The sequence below is a fragment of the Terrapene carolina genome, unplaced genomic scaffold, assembly GCF_002925995.2.
Source record: "Terrapene carolina triunguis isolate 2854851 unplaced genomic scaffold, T_m_triunguis-2.0 Scaffold88, whole genome shotgun sequence".
NCBI classification, from domain to species: domain Eukaryota; kingdom Metazoa; phylum Chordata; order Testudines; family Emydidae; genus Terrapene; species Terrapene triunguis.
The window spans coordinates 27,914,940-27,938,044 of NW_020664439.1; the positions used below are offsets into that span (position 1 = coordinate 27,914,940).

Below are 23,105 nucleotides of genomic sequence, written 5' to 3' on the forward strand. Positions count from 1 at the left end.
ATTGATGCCTCCATACATTTTCTTTTCCTTTTATTATCACTGGTGACTCAGACAACACATTTTTCTCTTTCTGTTGTACCTATCTCCTTATTCTCTTGTCTCTCCTCAGGGAACGTAGTCAGTTCTGAGGAAGCTAATGAAAAAAAGTAAACTCATGAGCTTTAAGAAGCTGTTGGAAAAAGTTTAAAATTTCTGTCCAGAAGGGAAGAAAAGGTGTATTAGCGTCCTCAAGTGGACTAAACTGGTCTGAGCCCAGGAAATCCTGCAATATTCCACCATCATAATAGGTATGGGAGTTTGTTCATTACAGTGCATTTCCCAGTGCAACACTGAACTGAATTAAAACAACCCCAGAAAGGAACAAAAGGACACTGACCCTGGCCTAGGAATAGCATGATCCCAGCAGCAACAGAAGAATGTGGGTTTTAAGCCTTACCCAGATCTTTGTCATAGTGAGTAGGGCTGGGTGAATAACATACAGAGGTCCCCGCATCTAACAGAGCTGATGATTTTGTCATCATGACTTTTAGAGTTGCAAAACACTGTGCAAAATTACTCCAATAGCTGGAGCTTTAAGAGAAACAAGCAATTATTGCAAGACTTACAACAAATTCACAGGAGTTTCCAGCACTGAAGTTAGGGTACCATGTAAATGTTAAGTAAAAATAATCCCTGAATAACCACATGCCTTAAATGTGTTGTGTGGCAAGAGGCCAAAGACAAAGATTTCATTCACCTGGGAAGTGTCTGTGACCCATGTAGTCTCCACCACCTTTTGAAGTGTTTGGTTTTCTGTAATGGCTGCAGTTTTGTTTATTTGTTGGGGGTGGGGTGGGGGGCACCATGGTGGAAGAGGACAGGTTAACGTACAGTGAAGTCAGGTGACTGTGTCCTTATTAGCTTGCTTATACTCAATACTCACATAGCTATAAAGCATTGGAACCATAGTTTTGAACAGTGTTTAATCAAATTGCTCATTTATCTAGCCCATTCTACAGATCTGTGAAATAGGCATTGTGAGAAATGGAATCTGACAGCTAAATATTCAGATTATATGGGTGCCGTAGGTGCACAGATCATTGCTTGTTAACCAACCCTTACAAAATGTACGAATCTATCACAACAATAATACTTTCTGGATGATTGAAGATGCTTGCCCTTTGGCGGCGTCATGCCTAACAATTGGTGTGGTCCATGACTTCAGTGGTGCAGGATCAAGCAAGTGTATCTAAAACATGCCTGTCTCCCCTGTAACCATCCACACACAGTTGTTAAACTTTAAAAGTGACTTGCAGAAATGGCTACAAAGATCAGTAACTTTAGCAATAAGTGCTGAACCATTCACTAGCCAGGCTAAATGGGGGATTCAGTACAATGTCAACATTTTTTTGTATATTTTTTTTATAGGTCCTGTGACATCAATTCCCCTACAAGCTATCCAGCTCCATCTGCAATGTGATACCCCAGCCTGCACCACATTATGATGACACAGCTACCAGAGGTCTCATGGAAATATAGAACAGGCCCTGGAAGGGTAAAGATAATCCCAGTTTTATAATGTACAGCATTTACTCTATGCCCTCAACCTGTAAGATTTCAAAAGACATTGAAAATAGCTTCTTGTATTATAAAAACAGCTTCAACCCAATCCCTTACAGACTGGCTACATAATCTAACATGGTTCTGTGTTACCTATAGTAGAAGAGTGTGCTCTCACACAGATATTAATCATTCCTGTTATGCACTTGGAAGTGTGTGTATAAAATATCTAGAAACCTGAAATGACTTTCAAGAAATTCTGTCATTAACCTAAGAGTAAGATTTATCAGTGTGGTGCTGATGCATGTAATTCCCCTCCCGGCCCCACTCCCACATGTACGATATATGGATTTCATACCCTGTATCTGTGGTATCTTCATGCAGGCTTCACTCTGGAGTTGCTACTGACACCTCCACAACACTCTTGGAAAGCTTGTTTTCTAGTTCATTCCATGATACTTGGTCAGTAGCATATTGAAAATAAACTTGTACTTCCTGAAAGCTCTTTGTTTTAATTTTACTCAGTGCTGAGGCATGCCTTATTTGTGTTTAGAAAAACGGAGGTTTCTTGAGCCTTTCAAGTAATAAATGTAACTTACCAGCTGAAGCAAACAACAACAAAAAAGGTTAAAATATTGGGTATTTTACTTGAAATACAGAAATATAAAACTTGCCAAACTTATAATAAAGGGAAAACAATTTTTAGAAATCCATTGAGAGTATGATGTTTTGTGGAGGACTTATTTGGAAAGTTACAAGAAATCAATATTTTGTTATTTAGACTCCAGACCAAGTTTAAACAGAATCCTATTCTTAATTATCTGACATCATGAACAAATTCTGTGGTAACAGATTTTTTTCTTTTATTTTTTTTAATGCATACACATATCAGAGAGCCAGAATATGAAGCCCTTATTTGCACTGGTAAGCAATACTTACATGAGCAGTTATATTGAAGTCAATGCGAGTATTCATGTGAATGAGGGGTTCACAATCTGACCCATTATCATTAAAAAGAGTATTTGGTAGCCCATTATTTCATTGGGCTAATCTTACCCTAAGAGGCCTCAATTCAAAACCTGGCTTTGGTCTGAAGGGGAAGTGAGTTGCTTGATTAATGTATAGTTTTTTCACATTACAGATATATTAAAGTTTGGTACCACTGCACAACTGTCAGTCTCTACCAAAGGTACTAGAATGCCACAGGTGACGTAAATTAGGATTATGCATTTGTACATTGTGTGGAGTAACCTGTACAATATCTGCTTGTGTAATACCTGGTTCTGGACAGTGCCATTTGTCCTTTTTAATAAGCAGTAAATATAAGCAAGTGCATTATGGGTTAGAGTCTGTATTTGCAGTTTTATTCTGTTTGACTTTATGTTCCCAAACAATGTTTCTTGTGGCTAAATTACTGAAAACTTTGATTTGGTCTTTTAAATTGATATAGTCACACTGACTGTATTTTGTGTCATTGAATTTGGCAGGTCCATTTATAAGATTGGAAATATCTGCTATATCAAGTCATCCGTCTGGATGTGGAGGTCTTTTGAGAGAGAGGATATTCAGCATTGATAAACGGATTTGCGGATTTGCATGGGGTAAAAACAGAGGCAAAAATAAACTTCTGAAATTGAATCTCAGCACTTGAATGATGGCTCCTCAGCTGTATACACATGCTTTCAATATCTCTCCAGTAGAGAATAGGAGATTGTGTATAAATGGAACACCATGGATTTGGCATCTCTTGGAAGAATGTGTAGAAAATGCGTGGGAGTACTGGAGTGTTGTCATAGGACTGATTTCCATTGTCTGTTTTCTGTTTGCTGCACTACCGTAAGTTTAAAATCTTAAGCAGTCTTCAGATTCACACTAGTAATCTTGCCTGAAGCCTTTTTCAAAAGCTGCCTTTTTAAAGTTGATCTTGGATACATTTCTGTTTCCATCTGCATAATAGCATATGCCAAAGTAGTATGATGTTCATGTTTAGAACAGTATTTGGTGGTTGGCAAAAGAGCTTGATGTACTTATTCTATTGTGCCAATCTGACACAAATCTCTGCCCCTGAGAGCAAATGAGAATAAGGCCCCATGACTACGTTAGCGAGCTTACAGCAGCACCGAGGCAGCTGCGCCACTGTAAGATCGTTCGTATAGCCACTCTGTGCCAATGGGAGAGAGCTCTCCCATCGATAAAATAGCTAACGCCGCTCCTGGAGGTGGTTTTATGTCAGCAGGAGAAGCTCTCCTACCAACATAGCACTGTGCACACTACCACTTATGCCAGCCAAACATACGTCATTCAGGGGGGTGGGTTTTTTCCCCACACAGCTGAGGGACATAAGTTTGGCCGACAGAAGTGGTAATGTACATGGCCTATGTCACCCTCACCTCATCTCCCCTACACTTGAATGTGTGCACACACCTGCAGTCTTTAGTGGAGAGTGGACTAATATTTATTTAAACCACATGTTATGTCACACATACTATCCTGCTGCTCCTGGTCAATGGACACTGGGACCGAGAAAGGGTCAGAAACAGAGTGTCAGTCAGCATTTCTGCAGTGCAGTGTGAGGTGCTTATGCAGGCAGGGGATGGCAGGAGTTGAGTAGATGAAAATGTCTCAACTAAATGGAATCGAGTCCAAATAAAAAAAATCTGTCCGCATAGGGAGAATATTAGTTACTGAACTAGTAAAGGGTGTCTGGAAATCATGAAGAATAAAACCATTTTTGAGCCTTTAAGGCCTGGTCCACACTAACCCCCCACTTCGGACTAAGGTACGCAAATTCAGCTACGTTAATAACATAGCTGAATTCGAAGTACCTTAGTCCGAACTTACCGCGGGTCCAGACGCGGCAGGCAGGCTCCCCCGTCGATGCCGCGTACTCCTTTCGCCGAGCTGGAGTACCGGCGTCGACGGCGAGCACTTCCAGGATCGATTTATCGCGTCTAGACAAGATGCGATAAATCGATCCCAGAAGATCGATTGCCTGCCGCCTAACCAGGAAGTAAGTGTAGACGTACCCTGAGCCTCTGAAATATTATTTGAAAGGCATCTTTACATTAAAACTGTGACGTTGGTGAGAATTGCATTAATCTGCCTAATAGACTCTCATACCCTCTCTCATAGAAGCTTTGTGTATCCCTAGCCATTGCTAAATGTGAATGTTTTTCTAGTTTCAGCATTACTAAAGATGGTTACTACAGCACTGTACATCAAACACTAATAGCTTGGTTCTGCTGTCCAACAGATGGTGTGTTTCACTCCATGCCATGGAAAAATAGAACATGCAAGCAAGCAGTATTGGGGACAGGGTTGAGCATTTTGTTTCTAGGCTTAAGAGAACCAGAAATAGTGAGCTGGACTTATTTTTTTTAAAATACTAGTTTAGTCGCTTAGTCCCTCTACAGGAAATTCCTCAGGACTGGGCTTTTTTAAAGTAAAATGTATTTAAAGAATTCAAACATTTCATGTTTGCATCTCTTGTGATTTTTTTTTTTTCATAGTCAAATTTATGTTGCTTATCAGAATGGAAAAGTGGACCAAGCACTCTCTCTGGGCTTTTTGCTGTGTTGGATTGGTGGGGACCTTACAAATTTCATAGGCTGTTATTTAACAAATCAACTGCCAATTCAGGTAATCAGCTTTTCTACATGATGATTTATCATTTTGAAAATTTATCTTTTTCGCTGTTGCAGAGAGAGACAGATACTAGAATAGGAAATTATCACCTTTTTATAAGTTTGTATTGTGTGGCTTTGTTAACACAGTAGGAGTGATTCTGTATCACCAGCTAGTTCCCTTTATACTGTTCCTTGTATTGCATAAACCATTTCACACAATTAAGCATTTAAGTAGACTAAATGGGCTTTATTTGATAAAAGTTCAGTGGGAATTTTTCAGTTTACTTTCAAAGTAAGTTTCTCTAATAAGTCGGGTTGGGAGTGAGTGGAGTCAATTAACTTTTTGTAGTCTAACAACAAAATCAAATTGTTGTAGAATAATAGAAATGTAGGACTGGAAGGGACCTTGAGAGGTTATCTAGTCCATCCCCCAACCCAGGCAGGACCAACTATACCTAGATCTTCCCTGACAGATCTTTGTCTAACTGGTACTTAAAAACCTCGATGAGAATTTCACAACCTCCCTTGGTTACCTATTCCAGTCCCTACAGTTAGAAAACGTTTCCTAATATCTAACCTAAATCTCCCTTGCTGCAGATTAAGCCAATTATTTCTTTTCGTACCTTCGGAGGACATGGAGAATAATTGATCACAGTCCTCTTTATAACAGCTCTTAACATATTTGGAGACTTACCAGGTCCCCCACAGACTTCTTTTCTCAAGATTAAACATATCCAGTGTTTTTTAACCTTTCCTTATAGGTCAGACTCTTTGAACATTTTTGTTGCTCTCTTCTGAATTGTCTTCAGTTTGTCCACATCTTTCCTAAAGTGTGGACCCCAAAACTGGACACAGTACTCCAGCTGAGACTTCAGCAGTGTGGAGAAGAGCAGAAAATGTACCTCCTATGTCATACATACAACACTTCTGTTAATACACCCCAGAATATTAGGTTTTTCACAACTATCTCACACTGTTGGCTCACATTCAGTTGTGATCCACTATAACCCAAGATCCTTTTCTGCAGTACTACTGCCTAACCAGTTGATCCCCATTTTGTATTTGTGCATTTGAATTTTCTGTCCTAAGTGAAGTACTTTGCGCTTGGCTTTATTAAATTGCATCTTGTTGATTTCAGACCAGTTCTCCAAGTTAGAATCCTAGAACTGGAAGGGTCCTCGAGAGGTCATCTAGTCCAGTCCCCTGCACTCAAGGCAGGACTAAGTATTATCTAGACCATCCCTGAGAGGTGTTTGTCCAACCTGCTCTTAAACATACCCAATGATGGAGATTCCACTGATATCCTTTTAAATTGAAGCTCTTACCCCTTTTCCTTGGCCGGTTGTCTATTAGTAAAGGAAAGGAACTAGGTCAAATAATGGGTTTATCCGTGAATAACTTGAAACGGGTACTTATTGCAGGAATAGGAAGATTTCTCTGTGAAAAATACCAATGATACTTTAGCTGGATCTGCAACCTTCACCGATTTACCTTCCCCTCTTGCTTTAAAAAAAGTATGCTTCATAACCTGGAAGGCTGTCACAGGCCATAAGGGAGACCAGGACTGGGTGGAGACTAATTCCAGTTTATAACACAGTTCTGCAGCTGTCAGCCAGAAGATCCCTGTTCAGGCAGCATTACTCATTCTATCTCCCCAGCTGGGAAATAGCAGGAAAGAAAGCCACACCCTTTTAGTATGGGGGAGGCAGTGAGCGTGCACACTGCCTTCCTAAGTGAACTTCTGGTTTCCCGGGTGGGGCAGAGACACATCTCTGGGCAAGGGAAGGGATTCAATACCTAGCCCAGATAGGGATTGTGCCACATTCTTTTAAAATTTGTTTAAACCTTTGCAGTTGAAGCAGTAGTTGGACTGCATAGCTCAAGCTCTATGCTGCCTCAGGTCTAAAGACCAGGAATTTGTCTTACTGCAAATATATACTACAGTACACTGCAGCAATCTAACTTGGTTTGTATCCTAAACAGCTTTTTTGCAAAATTTTGGCGCTTATCATCTCTGTGTTCTCTACATCATGTAAATCATTTCCAAAAATACTGTCCTGTTTTGTTGAATGTATAAGAAGGTGCATCTTATGATTTCTTTTAGCTCGTCACTGCCATCTTTTATGTTAACATGGACATAATTGTGATCTCACAGTTTGCCTACTATAAGCTCAAGAATCAGAAGACGACAAAATGTAAGATTTTCAACAGTTAATTCATTTACCACAATATGAAGTGGAATACTTTGGTCCTTGATATACTTTTCTTGAACTTTTAGGTATGAGTTTTCAGAGGGGTCAAATGGAGGTGAGCACCCAAATCCCAGTTAAAGTGTTCTTAGGCCCCTGTGAAAATCCCATTCTTCCTCCTTAGGGCATGACTTACAATTTTTGCAGGGTAATTTATATTTGTCCCCAAATTCAACTAGTCTATTCAGAATTTGTTACATATTCCTAGTTGGCAAAATACTGTAATAGCTGTGAGTATTTTCTATGTAAGACTGTCACTTTATATAGGTGTTTAAAAAAAATGCAATAAATATTGTGGAATCTAGTTGCCTGCTTTAGCTTATTTCTTAGTTTTACTATTTACTTTCAGCTATCTAAGCATATGTAAAAAGAAGATTGAAAGCTTGTATTTCTTTCCATTAGGCTCTGTTCAATTAGTTTCCCTGATTTTGATCAAAGTTGGACTTTTTATTTTGTATTTGCTAACGGCATAAAATATCTTGACATTTTCATGTGTTCTGTATCTGTAACTATACATAGTGAAAAAGACCTAATGGAAAAGGAATGAAATTACTTGAATTGCTTCATAAAATCCTGCCAATAATTATAGTGTTTAATCTTGGAAAATTTTCAGTCTTCCATTTATATTGCAATAGCAGTCAAAGTTCTGTTCGAATTGTAAAAGTTCAGGAAGAACAGCATACCTGACCATATCAGTAGTAACATTTTAAAGTCAAAATATAAATATTAAAACTAAAGGTCTAAGAAAGGTAATAAAAACAGAGTTACAACTTAGACATGCCCAGCTGAATAAAGAACCAAGGGCAACAGATATGGAACTGCTCTTAAATCCATGCAATATCTAACCACATCAAGATTAAGATTACATGGTGTGTCCTTAGTTCTGATTTTTCTTGTTTTTATTTCATAACCTTAAAAAAAAAAAAAAAGGGGGGGGGGGGGAAATTCACAGTTCCGGCTGCTGTGCCCCTTTTCACTCATAAGTGCCCCTAGACACTCATGCCTAACTAGAAGGTGAAGGATAGTTTGGAGGTTAAGGTGGTGGTGTGCGACTCCAGAGATCTGGATTCAGTTCCCAGCTCTACCTCAGACTCTTGTGTGACCTTGGGCAAGTCGTTTAGGGTCAGATATTTAAAGGTATTTATCTGGTGCTGCGCTCAATATTGCAAAGTCTAATTGATTTATGAGACTGGATTCATTTTCAAAAGGGATTTAAGATCTTAGATCCCATTGACAGTCAGTCAATGGGAGTGCAGCACCAGCTAAATATCTTTAAATATCTGGGCCTTAGTCTTTGTGCTTCAGATCCCCATCTGTTAAATGGCAATAGTAATATGTCCTTTGTCTTGGCTGTTTAGACTGCAAACTCATAGGGCAGGGACTTTCTCTTACTTTATATCAGTACAGCTTCTAGCATAGTGGAGTGCTGATTTAATCTGGAGCCTGTAGGCACTACTGTATTATAATACAGGAGGTACCTTATCTACTGAATTATTTATAATATTTTCTGCTGTTTTGAAATCCTTTGTAGGTGACTATAGCCCCAATCCAGCAAGTCACATAAGCGCATGCTTAACTTTAAGCATGAGTAGTCCCATTGACGTAAGTGGGACCACTCATATGCTTAGATAATCATGTACTTAAGTGCTTTGCTGGATGGGCCTGTATTAACAGCAACGCCTTTGGGACAAATGGAATGAAATTTACATTCCAAATGTCTTTGTATTTGGGGTGTTTAGTCAATACTTGTGGAAAGAGAGTGTTCTGTTCTGTTGTATTTAGCAGCTTTTTGATTATTGTACTAGCTAAACCTGAACGTATTAGTAGGAGCTAGTTTAAAAAGTGGACTGAATGTGAAACTTGTCTTCACGTGTAGATGTTGCAAATAGCAATGTTACTAGCCAACAAGTCATTTATCAGCTGACTTATTGTATTTTATTGTAGGCAGCATAAACCTGAAGAATTTCTGTGTAACCTGGGTCTTGATGTGTATAACATTGTGTGTAATTTTACCCAGTCAGCTACTGCTACGAAACCAAGACCAGAGTACTGTGCTGGAAGCTAGCAAGGTAGTTTGTTTTTTAGTTAACCTCCCCCCTACACAAAAAGACTATAAATAAAATTTTGGTAAGGATTGTGGATATGCTTCTTAGGAATTTGTATGATGATCCTAATTGCTTTAGAAATTGTGTGCGCGGTATCATGGGTATTTGTTTGAAGGATACATGCCAAACCCCCACCCCAAAAATATAGAAGTTGCCTAAAAACAGTTGTGGAGATGTCTTGCAGTTCAGTCTTCCTGACTTGATATTTGACATCAGGCTGTATTTCCAGCTGGTATTATTAAAATGCAGCCAATTAAGCATTACACAGCTTTCCAGTTTGTATGAGTGGAAATTCTGAAATAATTATAATTATTTGTAATTAACATGTTTAGCTACATATACTAATTAACTGATTTTTTTGGTAGTCATTTAAGGCAGTAGTAAAAATCACTATTGTTTTCTTTTAAACTTGTGGCCTGAAAATATTAATTGAGACATTAAAATCTGTCACAGTGAATTGAGTTCTTTTTTCTCCTAAAGAAATCTTGAGTGCACTCATGCAAGCTTTCAGTTCGCATTGTACTGAAATTTCATAGTTTGTACCTAAAGAAATCTTTCGCCATCTTCTGAAAGAAGGCAGGCTCTTTTTCTTGCCCTGAATCTCCCCTCTCCCCAACCTGTTTAGATTTTCCTTCAAAAGAGTGAGGACCATAATCTCACAGTTCTCCCAATCTGAGAATATTTCTTAATGCCATTCCTAGATCTAGACTACTGCTGCATTATTTCAATTATTGTACCTGCCTACTGAGGAAAAAGATGTACATGAAGTAATGACTTAGTGCAAACAAATGGAGCATAGTTCATGTAATGCAATATCCCTTCTCCTGAGTAGGGGCAGGAGTTTGAGAAGATATTGTCCCTCTTTTGAATTTTGCAAGCTATGAATTTACGCTTTTTAAGATGCACTTTATCTTGCTAATGGAGATATATTAGGATGCACAACTCTGTAGTAAATTAGAGTGACAGATGAATGCACCTTCTCATCATTGATACTAGCTAACATAGGCACTCATTTGGAGACTGGAAACCCAGGTTTACCCTCTGATGTGGGAAGGGATAGCTCAATGGTTTGAGCATTGGCCTGCTAAACCCAGGGTTGTGAGTTCAGTCCTTGAGGGGGCCATTTAGGGATCTGGGGCAAAAATCTGTCAGGGACAGGTACTTGGTCCTGCTGTGAAGGGAGGGGACTGGACTCGACTCGATGACCTTTCAAGGTCCCTTCCAGTTCTATGAGATAGGTATATCTCCATATAATAATTTAAAAAAAATGTATCTACTGTTGCCTAATACGAGAGTTGAGGGGTACACAGATGCTGGAACTAGGGGTGCTGCCTGTGGCTTGATGTGGTTTCCATTATATACATGGTTTACAGTTTGGTTAAATGTCTCTCAGCACACACACACACACACACACACACATCATAAAAATTGTTCCAGCACCCCTAGAGGGGTATATTCCATCATTTTGCCAATCTTCATGCTTAACTTTTCACTGACCATTGCTGTAGTTCTTAATTTTGACTTTAATCACCAAATGTAGCTATTTCACTATTGAGAATACATGCATTTTGCATTAATATTTAGCATTTAAATCCCAACTGTTGCATGTCACTAGCTTTCATTCTGATGTGCACCACTCTGAGATAAAGATCAAACTCTTTCTAGCAGTCACCTCTTTGGCCATTTACAGCAGCATTGAACTGCTTTGAAGGGAGTTCTGGTCCAGTCCTTTTCCAGAAAACCAGTGGCCATAATGCAGGCCTTGAGAGGAAGTTAAACTGTAAGTTAAAACCTCTTGAAATGCTAAAAGGCATTTTTAACCAAAATCTTTTTGTGCTTTTGTTGGTTTTTCAGAACGCTCTTGGTATGATCAAAATGTCAGGCTTCATTTGTGGCTATGTATCTTGCATGTTTTACTTGGGATCTAGATTTCCCCAGCTGTATAAAAACGTAAGTATATTTTTGAGAGAGTTCACTTAAATTGCATAGTGCTTCCTGTTGCTTGATGCACTGGAATCTTCCTTTCACTGAACACAAACTTCCATTTCCATTTGAAATCTGAACTTTGCATTTGGGACTATCTGAGATGGGAAGAGGCAAGGAAGGAAAACTGTTTTCCCCCAAAAAGAGAGAGGTGCAGATTCCAGAAAGATGCACAGCTTTCAGAGAGGACAAGAGAAGTAGATCTGAATGTATAAGGTTGGGGCAGAGGCATGCATTGCACATGAAAAACAAACATGCAGTTTATAGCTCTAGATTGCCAAGTGTTCTCTACTAAATAAGTAAGTAAACAATGTAGAGAGTTTTATAGAGTACAATGAGTTTAAAACATAATCCACTGTGACTTCAAAGATCTCATTATTGATTTCATAATCTTCCTACTGTCAATGAACAAGGCTGCAATTCTTTCACAGAGGTCGCAGAAGTCACGGATTCCGTGACTTTCCATGACCTCCGTGACTTCCTCAGGGGCTGGTGCGTCTGACTTCAGGGCCACCCGAACAGCTGGCCCCAGGGCCAGCTGCTCAGGCAGCCCACAGCCAGCAGCACCGGCCACTGCTGGAGTGACCCATGCCCAGCTGCTCCGGCGGTCCCCAGGGCCAGCCGCACCAGCCGCTGCTCGGGAGGCCATGGGCCAGCTGGCTCTGGGAACCGCCTGAGCAGTGGCTGGTCCCGCAGACCGCCTGAGCAGCGGTCCTGGTGGCGGCTCCCGGGGAGCACCTGAGCAGCAGTCCTGGGCACCACCCCGGAGCCAGCTGAACCAGCCACTGCTCAGGCAGTCCCAGGCAGGTGGCTCCAGGGTCTACAGAAGCAGCGGCCGGTGCGGCTGGTCCCGGGGACCGCCCAAGCAGAGGTTCTGGGGGCAGCCCCATGGAGCATCTGAGCAGCTGTCCCGGGGGCTGACCTGGGACCAGCTGCACCGGCCACTGCTGCGGCCCCGGGCAGCAGAATTGCGGCCAGTGTGGCTGGCTCTGGGGAGCGCCTGAGCAGCAGTCCTGGGGCTGCCCTGGGAACTGCCCGAGCAGCAGCATCCAGAGAGCAGTCCCTGGCAGCAGCGGCTGGGGGGCAGTCAACCCCCAACACTAGAGCAGGTCCCCCTCTCCCCAGCAGGGCTCCCCCAGAGCAATGGGGCCCCAGAAGTAGAGATTTAGTCAGGGGTATTTTTGGTAAAAGTCATGGACAGGTCACAGGCCGTGGATTTTTATTTATTGCCCATGACCTGTTCATGACTTTTTACCAAAAATACCCCTGACTTAATCTTAGCCTTATCAATGAGTGAAAGATTTTATATATGCAGAGAACGACAGGCATTGGAATGCATTTTGATCTTACATTGAAAAAGACTTGGCACGGTGAACTGCAGTTTATTTCCAGTCCAGCAGGCCTCTCTGAACTAAGCTATTACAGCATTTTCAAAATGCTCCACTGGAGAAAGTGAAGGAGTAACAGATTTCTGAAGAAATAAACAGTAACATTTTATAATGCGCTAGAGTCCCATTCTGCTCTGCAGCTGCAGGAGTTAACATGCATTATTCCCCAGAACTATGCACATTACTACTGATTTAGATTATTCTGGTGCAGAAAGTAATAGATCTAATGGAGGCAGAAGCATTAGAAACATAGGTAAATGTTTTCTAGCTGGAAAAGAATACGTGTTTGAATTTTTGGGGGCATGTTAAAAAGTAAAATAACTGGAAAATATCCATAACTGGTCACTGTAATATATGTGCCAACTTTTATTTTCCTATCCCTTTTTTTTATATTTATTTGTAGTTCCAAAGAAGATCCACGGAAGGCACATCTTACCTGCTGTTTGCATTAGCCATGATGGGAAACTGTACTTATGGACTGAGCCTTGTTTTAAAGATGCCTGCAGCTGAATCTCTCAGAAACCTCTACTTTTTACACCATCTTCCATGGCTCATTGGGAGCTTTGGAGTTCTGTTTCTAGATATTTTTGTATCCTTTTCCAGTTAGAGCAAGAGTTTCTCAAATGTGTGTTTGTAAATATTGGATAATTTGAGATTGAATTGGTATTTTATACGGTTTTTATTCTGCATCTAAACTGATTGTGAAACAACATCTTTTAAAAAATGTTTTGCCCAGTTTTATAAGATGGCCAGTAAATCTGAATAAGGTATCCAAATTAAAGCTACATTGGATAGCTTTACTTTTTGTAATCAATACACAGTGGACCAAATTTTCAGATTTAGGCGTGAGCAATGGCCCTCCCATTTGTGCATGGCTAATGTGTGTTTAATACCTGAGAAACGCACAAAAATTATTTCCAAGTGCACAAGGCAGATTATAACTGAAACTGGCCCATTTTTAAAGGTATCTTAAATCAGCTTATTGCCAGACTCATCTAGAGGTAAAGGACAAACATGAAGCATATTAAGATATTTTTGAAAACAATATGTAGTGAACATACACTGCAGTTGCCCATAAAACTAAGTGCATCGACAGGGGCACAAACATATGCACCCATGCATTTAAGTGTATCTTAAAGTCAGTTACTATGCTTGAAGAATCATGCACAATAGCACATATTACAACATGGATTAGCGTGCCAGGCTGCTGTAACAGACAGAGCTTGGTCTTAAATGAACTCTCTTAATTGGGATTTGTATTGTGTGTGTTTCCAGCGTGCTAGTTATTGCTATATATGTGCTCTCATTCTAGGAAGTTAATTGTTCTTACTGATTGCAAATTGTTGAACAATATTGAGCCTTTGTTTCATAAGTCTAGTGACCACTCATCATCTGTATAACTATCTACCCCATTATCCTTGCCAGTTAAAATTCCATGTTTTGTCTATAAAGCCAGTCAAAGAACCAGCAGTACCTTGATATACATAAGGAGGGAGAATACAGCAAGTTGTAGGAAAACCAGCCCATTTTATATTGAATTTGGGCTCCTATTTAGTAGCCTTATGAATTTAAGTGCAACACATCCAAGGAGGAGCCTTGGGGCAGGTCTGCACTACAGCCCTGATTGATGCTCTGAGATTGATCCACCCGTGCTCGATTTAGCGGGTCTAGTGAAGACCCGCCAAATCAACAGCAGATCGCTCTCCAGTTGATCCCTGTACTCTACCCCCAACGAGAAGAATAAGATAAGTCGACGGGAGAAGATCTCCTGTTGACCCCCCATGATGTAGACCCCGCGGTAACTCAACCTAAGGTATGTTGACTCCAGCTATGTTATTCACACAATGCACAGTCAACCTGTGGAACTCCTTGCCAGAGGATGTTGTGAAGGCCAAGACCATAACAGGGTTAAAAAAAGAACTAGGTAAATTCATGGAGGATAGATCCATCAATGGCTATTAGCCAGGATGGGCAGGAATGGTGTCCCTAGCCTCTGTTTGGCAGAAGCTGGGAATGAGCGACAGGGAATGGATCACTTAATGATTACCTGTTCTGTTCATTCTCTGTGGGGCACCTAGTACTGGCCACTGGGCTAGATACTGGGCTAGATGGACCTTTGGTCTGACCCAGTAGGGCCATTCTTATGTTCTTACGTAGGTCAACTTACTGCAGTAGTATAGACGTAGCCTTGGTTTTGTCACAGCAGAATAGTTTCATGTGAACTAACCTCTTCCATTACTGTACTGCTTTAAGCAACTGCACACAGTAGAACTGTAGTATGAGTTTTGGTACACCAAGGCCCTCCCTACTTAATATTAGATGAAAGCTTCTGTGGATTATTGGCTACTACTGAGATCCCAACAATTGAGTCAATAAATACAGAATTCCAAACCATCTAATTGTATGGAACTCAGAGCCTGGATTTTCCAGTTTTCATTTCACTAAGCATTAGCATTTAAAGGAGGTATTCCTGACCTGTCTGGATTGAGAACTTCAAGTCAGTAGCTCAAACTAGCAAGAGGAAGAGGGATACAATATTTAAAGTGTAAAGTTGGGATAGAGTGAAAAGAAGTCTGAGAATCAGCTTAAAGCATGTAAACAGTTCAACTGTTAAAACTTCAGATTGACTAACTCACTTCTTCACTCAGGATAGCCAACCTGCTCTGTGCATCCGAAGACATGAAGTTCTAGTAAAAGGTCCTTCACTACGTGAACGCAGAACTTCACTACAGTGGTAATACACTACTGAGGATAACTGCCTGTTTTGAAATTAAAAGGTGTAGTTTTATTACTGATGACATATTTCTCTAGCATGAGCAGACTGTTACATTTCATGGCTCTTTGCCCTGGTTTGGACATACAAGGCTTTCGTTCCCTAAACAAAGCCCAGAAATTTTTGGCCTTAGCTGGAAACATAAAATTGCCTATACTTACAAAAAGGAAAATCAGAATTTGATGCTGATTACCATGACAGTACACTACTTGCATATTTGTACATGCCCGTCCATCATGTATTCCTAAGAGGAACTCTGATATTGGCCATAAACTGCCCAGAATCGCAATGCTTGTGTGCACATGACATTCATTTCTCAGTTTTGACTTGATTAGAGTCTGAATCCAATCCTACTAGTAGTCCTCCAGTTCAAATTATATTGAAAACAGATGCTTCCAGCCTGGCTTGGGGAATTTGAAGAAACTTTGTAATCAAGAGAAAAGAAGAAACAAAAGCAGACCTCCTGCCTTGAGACGTCCTCAAGATATGGAAATAAGTGCTTTCCAAAGAGAGCTTCATTACTGTTTGTTGCAGAAAATCCTAGCAAACTCACACACCACATTAGACAGTCATGAATAAATCAGAAAGAGGTAAGCAGGATCTTTCTTGATTGTTGGGAACAGAGGGAGTTGGAATAGAAAGCTCCCAATCTTCAGAGGAGAAGAGGTGTCTCAGTTGTGTAAAATCACTGCCTTTGAGTGATTAACTTTCTTTTCTGGTAGTTAATTTCTGAGAACATCCACAGTTATATTAGATGGGATACAAAGCAGCATGTAGCTAGGACAAAACCAACCTCTAACTGACTGGGTTAGGGTTATGCTTCCCCTGTCAGCCAGTTACTCCATAACTGTCTGCTATAGAATTTTTGCACATATGTCTGTTGCAGTGGCAGCTGAAGTTAGCCAAGAGACTAGTCCCTAGACTGAAATGGCTGGGGGAGGGCATTCTCAGTAGATCAATTGGGATTCTGGAACTTTCTTCCCAGTGGTCCAGGTTTGTTTCCTATTTAGGGACATTGGAAGAGTCATGACTCTTCACTGGCTTTTGGTTGAGGTACAGGGTTGGGTTGGCATAAGAGTTTGGCTGAATGTGCAGTTACTTTAGCTTCATCATAAAGTACTATAAAACGCCAAATATTAGAGTAGTTAATGCCCAGCTCTGCCCTCAAACACATGGATGCAGCTTTAACTGATTTCCCTGTAGATTTAGTTCAGTGGGAGATCTACCCATGTAGCTGATGGACAGAATTGAGCCATTAGGTTTCCATCTTGAAACCTCCCAACCAGCCCCTTTTTATGTCTTTATCTGTAAATTGAATCCCCAAAACAATGCCTTGTGCCTAGATTAGACGGACCCTAGTACAGAGATTTCCCCCCCATCTCTGTTCTATTTTCCATGCAGTACTTTAGGTCCGGCCTTTGTCAGCAAACTACATTGAAATGCTGCATAGTTATTTGCAGATTACATTGTTACTAGAGGGCCAAAAATAAGTATAGTCAGCCAGAGCTAAGCAACAATAGCCAGAGTCTTATCAGTCCTGCCTCTTGTGATTTGCAGGGCAACCGTTTGGAATTCATTACATACTTTTACAAAACCTCATTGTGTTGTAATTCAATTACATCATGCAGAGAATCTAAGCCTGACCTGGCAATTCAGCAAGGGCAGTTTCCCAACTAAGCATACAACTTTCTCCTCTCTCAGCATCTGTTTTTCTCAGGATGGTTTCATATATCACGTATTGCACATTAATATCTTTATATACTTAGAAAACAAATTTTTGACCCATTAGTTCACAGTGACTGTCCAAGACTTGGTTCTGTCAATTTAGTATGGCTATGAGCCAGCCAAGCTGTCTGCATGCTCAGGCCTTCATTTTCATTGAGAAAGTTATGGACATGAACAGTAAGCATGCTTCCATATGCAAGAGCTTTAGCGGTCTTTAATTTTATTCCTTAAATCCCCAAATAAGTGTATCTAGTAATAACAATATGTGCTGGAAATAGTGATCTGAAATCATACATTGCAAGTTATTTGGAATTGGTTCCTTCCCATACTCTTCATCTCATTAAATAAAAGAGGCCACTAGGCAGTTAATGGTCATGGGCTAAGTATGATAGTCTGTGCTGGCATGCAGGAGATCCACACTTGTCCCAACTCCCAGATCTATGGCCTGATTTCAGTGGAGTAACTCCTTATTCACACTGGTGGAAGGACTCAGTCCCACAAGAGCTCTTAATGCTTCATCAGGAGATGAAAGCATTCAGCACCCTCAGAAGGTGCTCAGTCTCTTGCAGGATGAGGTCCTATCAAAATCCAGGTCTCTTGGTTTCCTGATCTACAGAAGCCGGAAGTGCTATGCAGCTAACTTACTCAGCTCTAATCAGGGAGAGAGTCCCATGTTAATACAGCAGTGAATAAGAGTGCTTATCTACTGTCTCTGAAGGAAATCCTGACTAGTCTTTAGCTGGAAGGGACTTCAGAGGTGGGGTATTGTAAAGCTTTGGGAAAGCAGGGTGATTCGTGGGGCTGTGCCTAGGATGTAGAGAATTGCCTCCCTACCCACCTGCACCTTCCAGCAAGCTTCTATGGCAATAACATTTTTTGAAATAGCAGCATGCCTTAGCGTCAAACGTCTCACTGCTATGGTCTACTAGCCAAGTTATTTTAACATGTTTAAAGTGTTCCCAGGAGAGATCTGATGTGCCAGGTTTCCTCCCAGAGCAACTCTATTTCATTTGTAAAATGAGATTTGAAGTATAGTGGTAGTATGACCGTCTTACCTAAAGCTGTGTGAATAAGGGCATGCATTGTACTGTGTGCGTGAAGATACCTGGTAAACAGATACCCCCTTGTATCCATTTCCTAGACCTTTAAGCCTTTCATGCAGGTCCCTATGACTGAAATTTCCTTCCTGACCCCATCCACTTCACCTCCTCCTCCAAAACCCCTTAAAGGTTGGATATAAACACTAATGGTAGTTTGGTCTAATACAGTGATTTTCAACCTGTGGTTCGCAGACCCCTAGGTGTGTCCACAGACTAAGATTTCCAAAGGGGTCCACACTTCCATTTGAAATTTTTTAGAGGTCCTCAGATTGAAAAAAGGTTGAAAACCACTGGTCTAGTAGATGAGACACTTGTCTGGGAGTTGGCCTTGGATTCTATTCCTAGCTCTGCCCTGACCTGCCATGTCACCTACAGCAAGTCACCTCTCAGTGCCTGTGTGGGTTTCTCCTCCCACCTTCTGTCTTGTTTATTTGGCCTAGAAACTATTTTGGGGCAGGGGCCATCTCTTACTGAGCATGTGTTTAGTGCCTAGCACAGTGGGACCCTGATCTCCCAGTTGGAGCCTTGATGCATTGCTGTTATACAAATAAATGAAACTAAATATGCATTGTTTAATTGAACCTCTAGCAAAAAGTGACTGGAAAAGCGGGTTCTCTCCTCGTGGTTCTCCCCTTTACCATGCTAAGAAAGGAGTGTTTTAAAGTGAGCAAATTTGTATATACGGGGTTAGAGTCTGTGCTGCACCTCCAGGAGGCACAGCACAGAACGTGCGGCTTAGAGGGAGGGGGGTAAAGGTATCTTTAAGCTGTCTCTGTGCCTCCAGATTCTGGGTGTGGCTGGGGATCAGAGTAGCCCCTACAGGCCCCCAAGGGCATCTCCCATTTATGGTAGGCTCCCTTCATCTGCTTATGGGCTGCTTTGCAGCCCAAAACAGGCCAAGTGCAAAGCACTGTGGCCACTCTCAGTAATGCCTCTGAAATGCTCTCTATGGTTCCATCCCCAGCATAGCCCTCTGCCTGGGGTTACGGGAGGAGGGAGTACAGTGTAGGGCAATGTCAGTCATACACTGCTCCTGTGCTGGAGCTTTCACCTGGGGGTCATTGTGGCTTCTTTACACTCCTGCAAGTCACCGGTGACATATATAGCGGCCAGAATGAGCGCCAGGATCCAGCCCAATATGTATTAATTTGATCATCAAATCTGAGGAGATCTGAATTTAATGTATTCTATCACTTGGAGTTAAAAAAAAAATTCTGCATACGGCCAACAAGATAGTAATCTTAAATTCCCAGAACACCACACTGGTAAAACTGACTAACTCATTGTTGTAAGATATAATTGAGAACAAGTGAAGCAGAATTTGAAGAAGGATTATACACATATGGTTTAGAAATGTCCACAGTTCAGATTAAAAATAGGGATATTAACCCTCATGCATCAGAGTATAAACTAGCCATTAACTAGCTAGGAAGAAACATTATAGGCATAGTAATCTTCTGCAGAGAGTTATTCCTTCATCTGAAGAATCAAAGTGATCACTGTCCGAGACTGGTTGGTGGACTAGATGGATGGCTGGTTTTCATCCTGTCTGGCAATTTTTTTGTTCCTAAAAGAGCAGAAAATGCCATCTTTATATCTCATGTTGTTCATTTCCTTACCCAAAATATCCAGATGACGGCACAATTTATTATGTATCGCAAGCAGAACAAGAGAAGACCCAGTTTAGTGGCATTGGAAGTGGAACCCTTACTTGTGAACGAAGAGGATTCATAACATTTCTGTCTCTATATACTGTTATTTTTTTTCAATAAAGTTTACATTTGGAGAACTTGACGTTTTTTCACAGAGTAAAGATTAAAATTGCATAGGGACCAAGCTAATTGTCAGTGGCTTGTTCTTTGTAATAGTGTGAAGATACTACAAAAGAAAATATTATTTAATGTCTACTGTACTGTAAGTGCTAAGATGGCACATGTAATCAACACATTTTCTTCTGAATTACCCCATTTTAGTCTTTTGTCTCCTGCAATGTGTTGTGTTCTACAGTGAGGAATGCTCTAGAAATACCTAGAATATATGATCTCATGGTATATTCCATATTGTAAAGTAACTCAGAAGAGTGCTGGATAATACTATTGTAATTCAATGCAGATATTTCTCAACCTAGCAAGATGTTGCGGCAAAATGTAGTATAACTAAACTGTAAATGCTAAGGCTGTGTGAACATTTTTAATCCTGTCACCATATGTAAACAGCAGGTCTATATTTTGTAGATACACATATATAGCTCATTAATGATAACATGGAAATATAAAGTCACCAGCTGAAATTCACCCATGTGCCACAAGTTCTCGCAAGGCATACATATCACTTAAGGTTTTTTAAGCCTTCAGAATAGGGTAGTGCGAAGGCCTTGTGTGGGCTCTCCATACAGGGCTGAATTTCATTCACCTCAAGAGGAAAATGAAGCCTTTAATTGAGTGATTTTAATCCAAAGGCCAAATTCTGAATGCATAAGCACATGCAATGGGTCTGTTCATGTAATTCCCATTAAAATAATTGGGAATCTCACACACAGTCCAGTACAGAATTTTACTCTGTGCATTTGTTCTCTTCTTGGTGTGTGAACATTATTTTCATTAAGATAATACCTGTTTAGTGCATGTTGTGTGGAATGTACTTATAAATTACTGTATATCTACATTTTGCACAACCTTCCTCTCTTTTCAGCCTTCTGCATACATATGGTCCAATCATTAGAAATTAGAGATAAAAGACTGACTGCATTTTTTTGCAAATGCAGGATTACTGGGAGGTACGTTTTTCATTTTATATACTTTGAGCAATATAGACACGGATAAATAAATCATTTTGTCCAAAATGTGTAAGAAGAGTAACTAAACTTTTTGCTGACAAAAACTGCCATAAGATTGTCAACAAAAGAATTCTCACCATTTGAAAAGTCTAAATCTTGTCTCTCTTCATATGGATTATTCAGCATTTTCCTTTTGTATAAATTCTGATAACTATATTAAAAGGGACACTCAATTTGAAATGTATCCAATTTACAAAATAATAGTTTCAGTTATCACATCTGCCCCCGAGTTCCCCTGCTAAATTTTGTGGTTTTACATTTTCTAAATTTTAAATCCTTTACTGTCTTGCCTTGTGACACCTGTATAAAACGAGAAAAACATTTAACTGTAGGGAAATAGTCTATACGGTAAGTGCTGTCAAATGTACAGACTAAAAATCAAAAATTAATTGTTCACCTCTGTAACCTTTCACTAGAGTTTAAATATTACTTCTAAAAACAAATTAAAGATCAAATAATTTTTAAATTAAAACATAAAATAATCGCCGATTGAAGTTGGAATGATCTAATCACTGCAGCAATATGCTGTGAGCATTAACTAAATTCTGTGACCTTGTTAGAGCAAGTTAAAATCAGTCATTAGTCCACAAAACCTAAGACTTTGAGGATAGTATGATAATATTACATATTGTAGGTAGCACAAAATAACATTGTATGTACTGTAAATAGTTGTAACAGTTCTATATTGTGTAATACTGTATGTGATACAGTAAATATTGACTGGTCAATGTGATTAACATATCTTTCTTACTCAGCAATAATTTAGGGGTTTGGTTTGTGGTTTTAAAGTTGCCACAGCAGCTAAGAAATGCTGAAGTAGTGTGCCAGTGGAATTATCCCAATGAGTATCTTGTAAGTATTCCTCCAAGTGCTTTTAAGATACATACCCTAGTTAGGCAAGACACTTCACTTGACTTTAATGGGGCTTTGTGTGGGCACTTGGGATCAGTCTGCTTGGAGAAGTTTGCAGCATCAGGCCTTAGTGCATATTTGAGATGAGTATGTATACTTCCTGATTTCTTAAACTGTTGGGAGAGTGGGTTAGAATTTGACCTTTCCAGTGCATAAATTCAGAAACAATTTGTCTTACTTGTAAATTTATATGCTGTATTTAAGAGATTACCCAAAATCTTCCCTTGCTGGTGATTTAAACGGGATCTTGTTACCTTTTAATGCAGTTAACATTTGTTCTTGCATCATTGCTTCAAGGATTATCTTCCCTTTTCATTACTATATGTAATCCTGTTTTGTGTTGTGTATCCTGAGTTTATATTGCTGTGGTTTATTGAAACAACCAAATATAGGTGATACAAAAATTTACTGTGATTTAGTTTAAGAATATTGAAAGATAATTTAACATCTTAATATATGACAATATTGTCATTATTTATTGTGTGTGCGTGCACATGTGTATATATTTAGGACAGTACTGAATACTTTTCCTTTAATAAAAATAGGTGTCAAGGTAAATCTTTTGCTGTAACTGTTAACCAAATAAATAGTTATTTATCATGTATTTCTAACAGTGTTTTTTATTCTATATTAATATATAGGGATTCAGTTTGATCAGGGCACTGATCATCTCTTTTGCCAATCCCATGGTTATTCTGTTCTTCGAGACAGATCCTTCACTGATGTAAATCAGCATAGCTCTGTTGAAATCAGTGGAATATACTCCAGCTGAGGATATGTCCCGGATTTTTTCTTGTTTGTTAATTTGAAAGAGTGTGTGAAATAACGCATGTAACATCCAGCATAGCTACTTGGGTAAGAGAAGAAAA

General features: G+C 39.9%; 1 protein-coding gene across 1 annotated transcript; it reads left to right on the plus strand.

The window, feature by feature from the left end:
• Positions 1 to 843: 843 nt before the first annotated feature.
• On the plus strand, positions 844 to 22,665 carry SLC66A1L (solute carrier family 66 member 1 like). The gene is made up of 11 exons (XM_029911117.1): positions 844 to 881; positions 1,493 to 1,534; positions 2,432 to 2,463; positions 3,027 to 3,140; positions 3,237 to 3,375; positions 5,049 to 5,178; positions 7,270 to 7,360; positions 9,359 to 9,483; positions 11,374 to 11,469; positions 13,294 to 13,479; positions 20,121 to 22,665. Exons 1-11 carry the CDS (start codon positions 844 to 846, stop codon positions 20,220 to 20,222), a joined length of 1,095 nt encoding a protein of 364 aa, XP_029766977.1. The 3' UTR covers positions 20,223 to 22,665.
• Positions 22,666 to 23,105: the final 440 nt, after the last annotated feature.

Bases quoted from the DNA above. Each gene is read 5' to 3' on its own strand.
- SLC66A1L (XM_029911117.1), top strand. From the start codon at position 844: ATGGTGGAAGAGGACAGGTTAACGTACAGTGAAGTCAG. The intron at 3,376-5,048 runs GTAAGTTTAAAA...TTTTTTTCATAG, and splicing joins TTTCTGTTTGCTGCACTACC to TCAAATTTATGTTGCTTATC. The intron at 5,179-7,269 runs GTAATCAGCTTT...GATTTCTTTTAG, and splicing joins CAAATCAACTGCCAATTCAG to CTCGTCACTGCCATCTTTTA.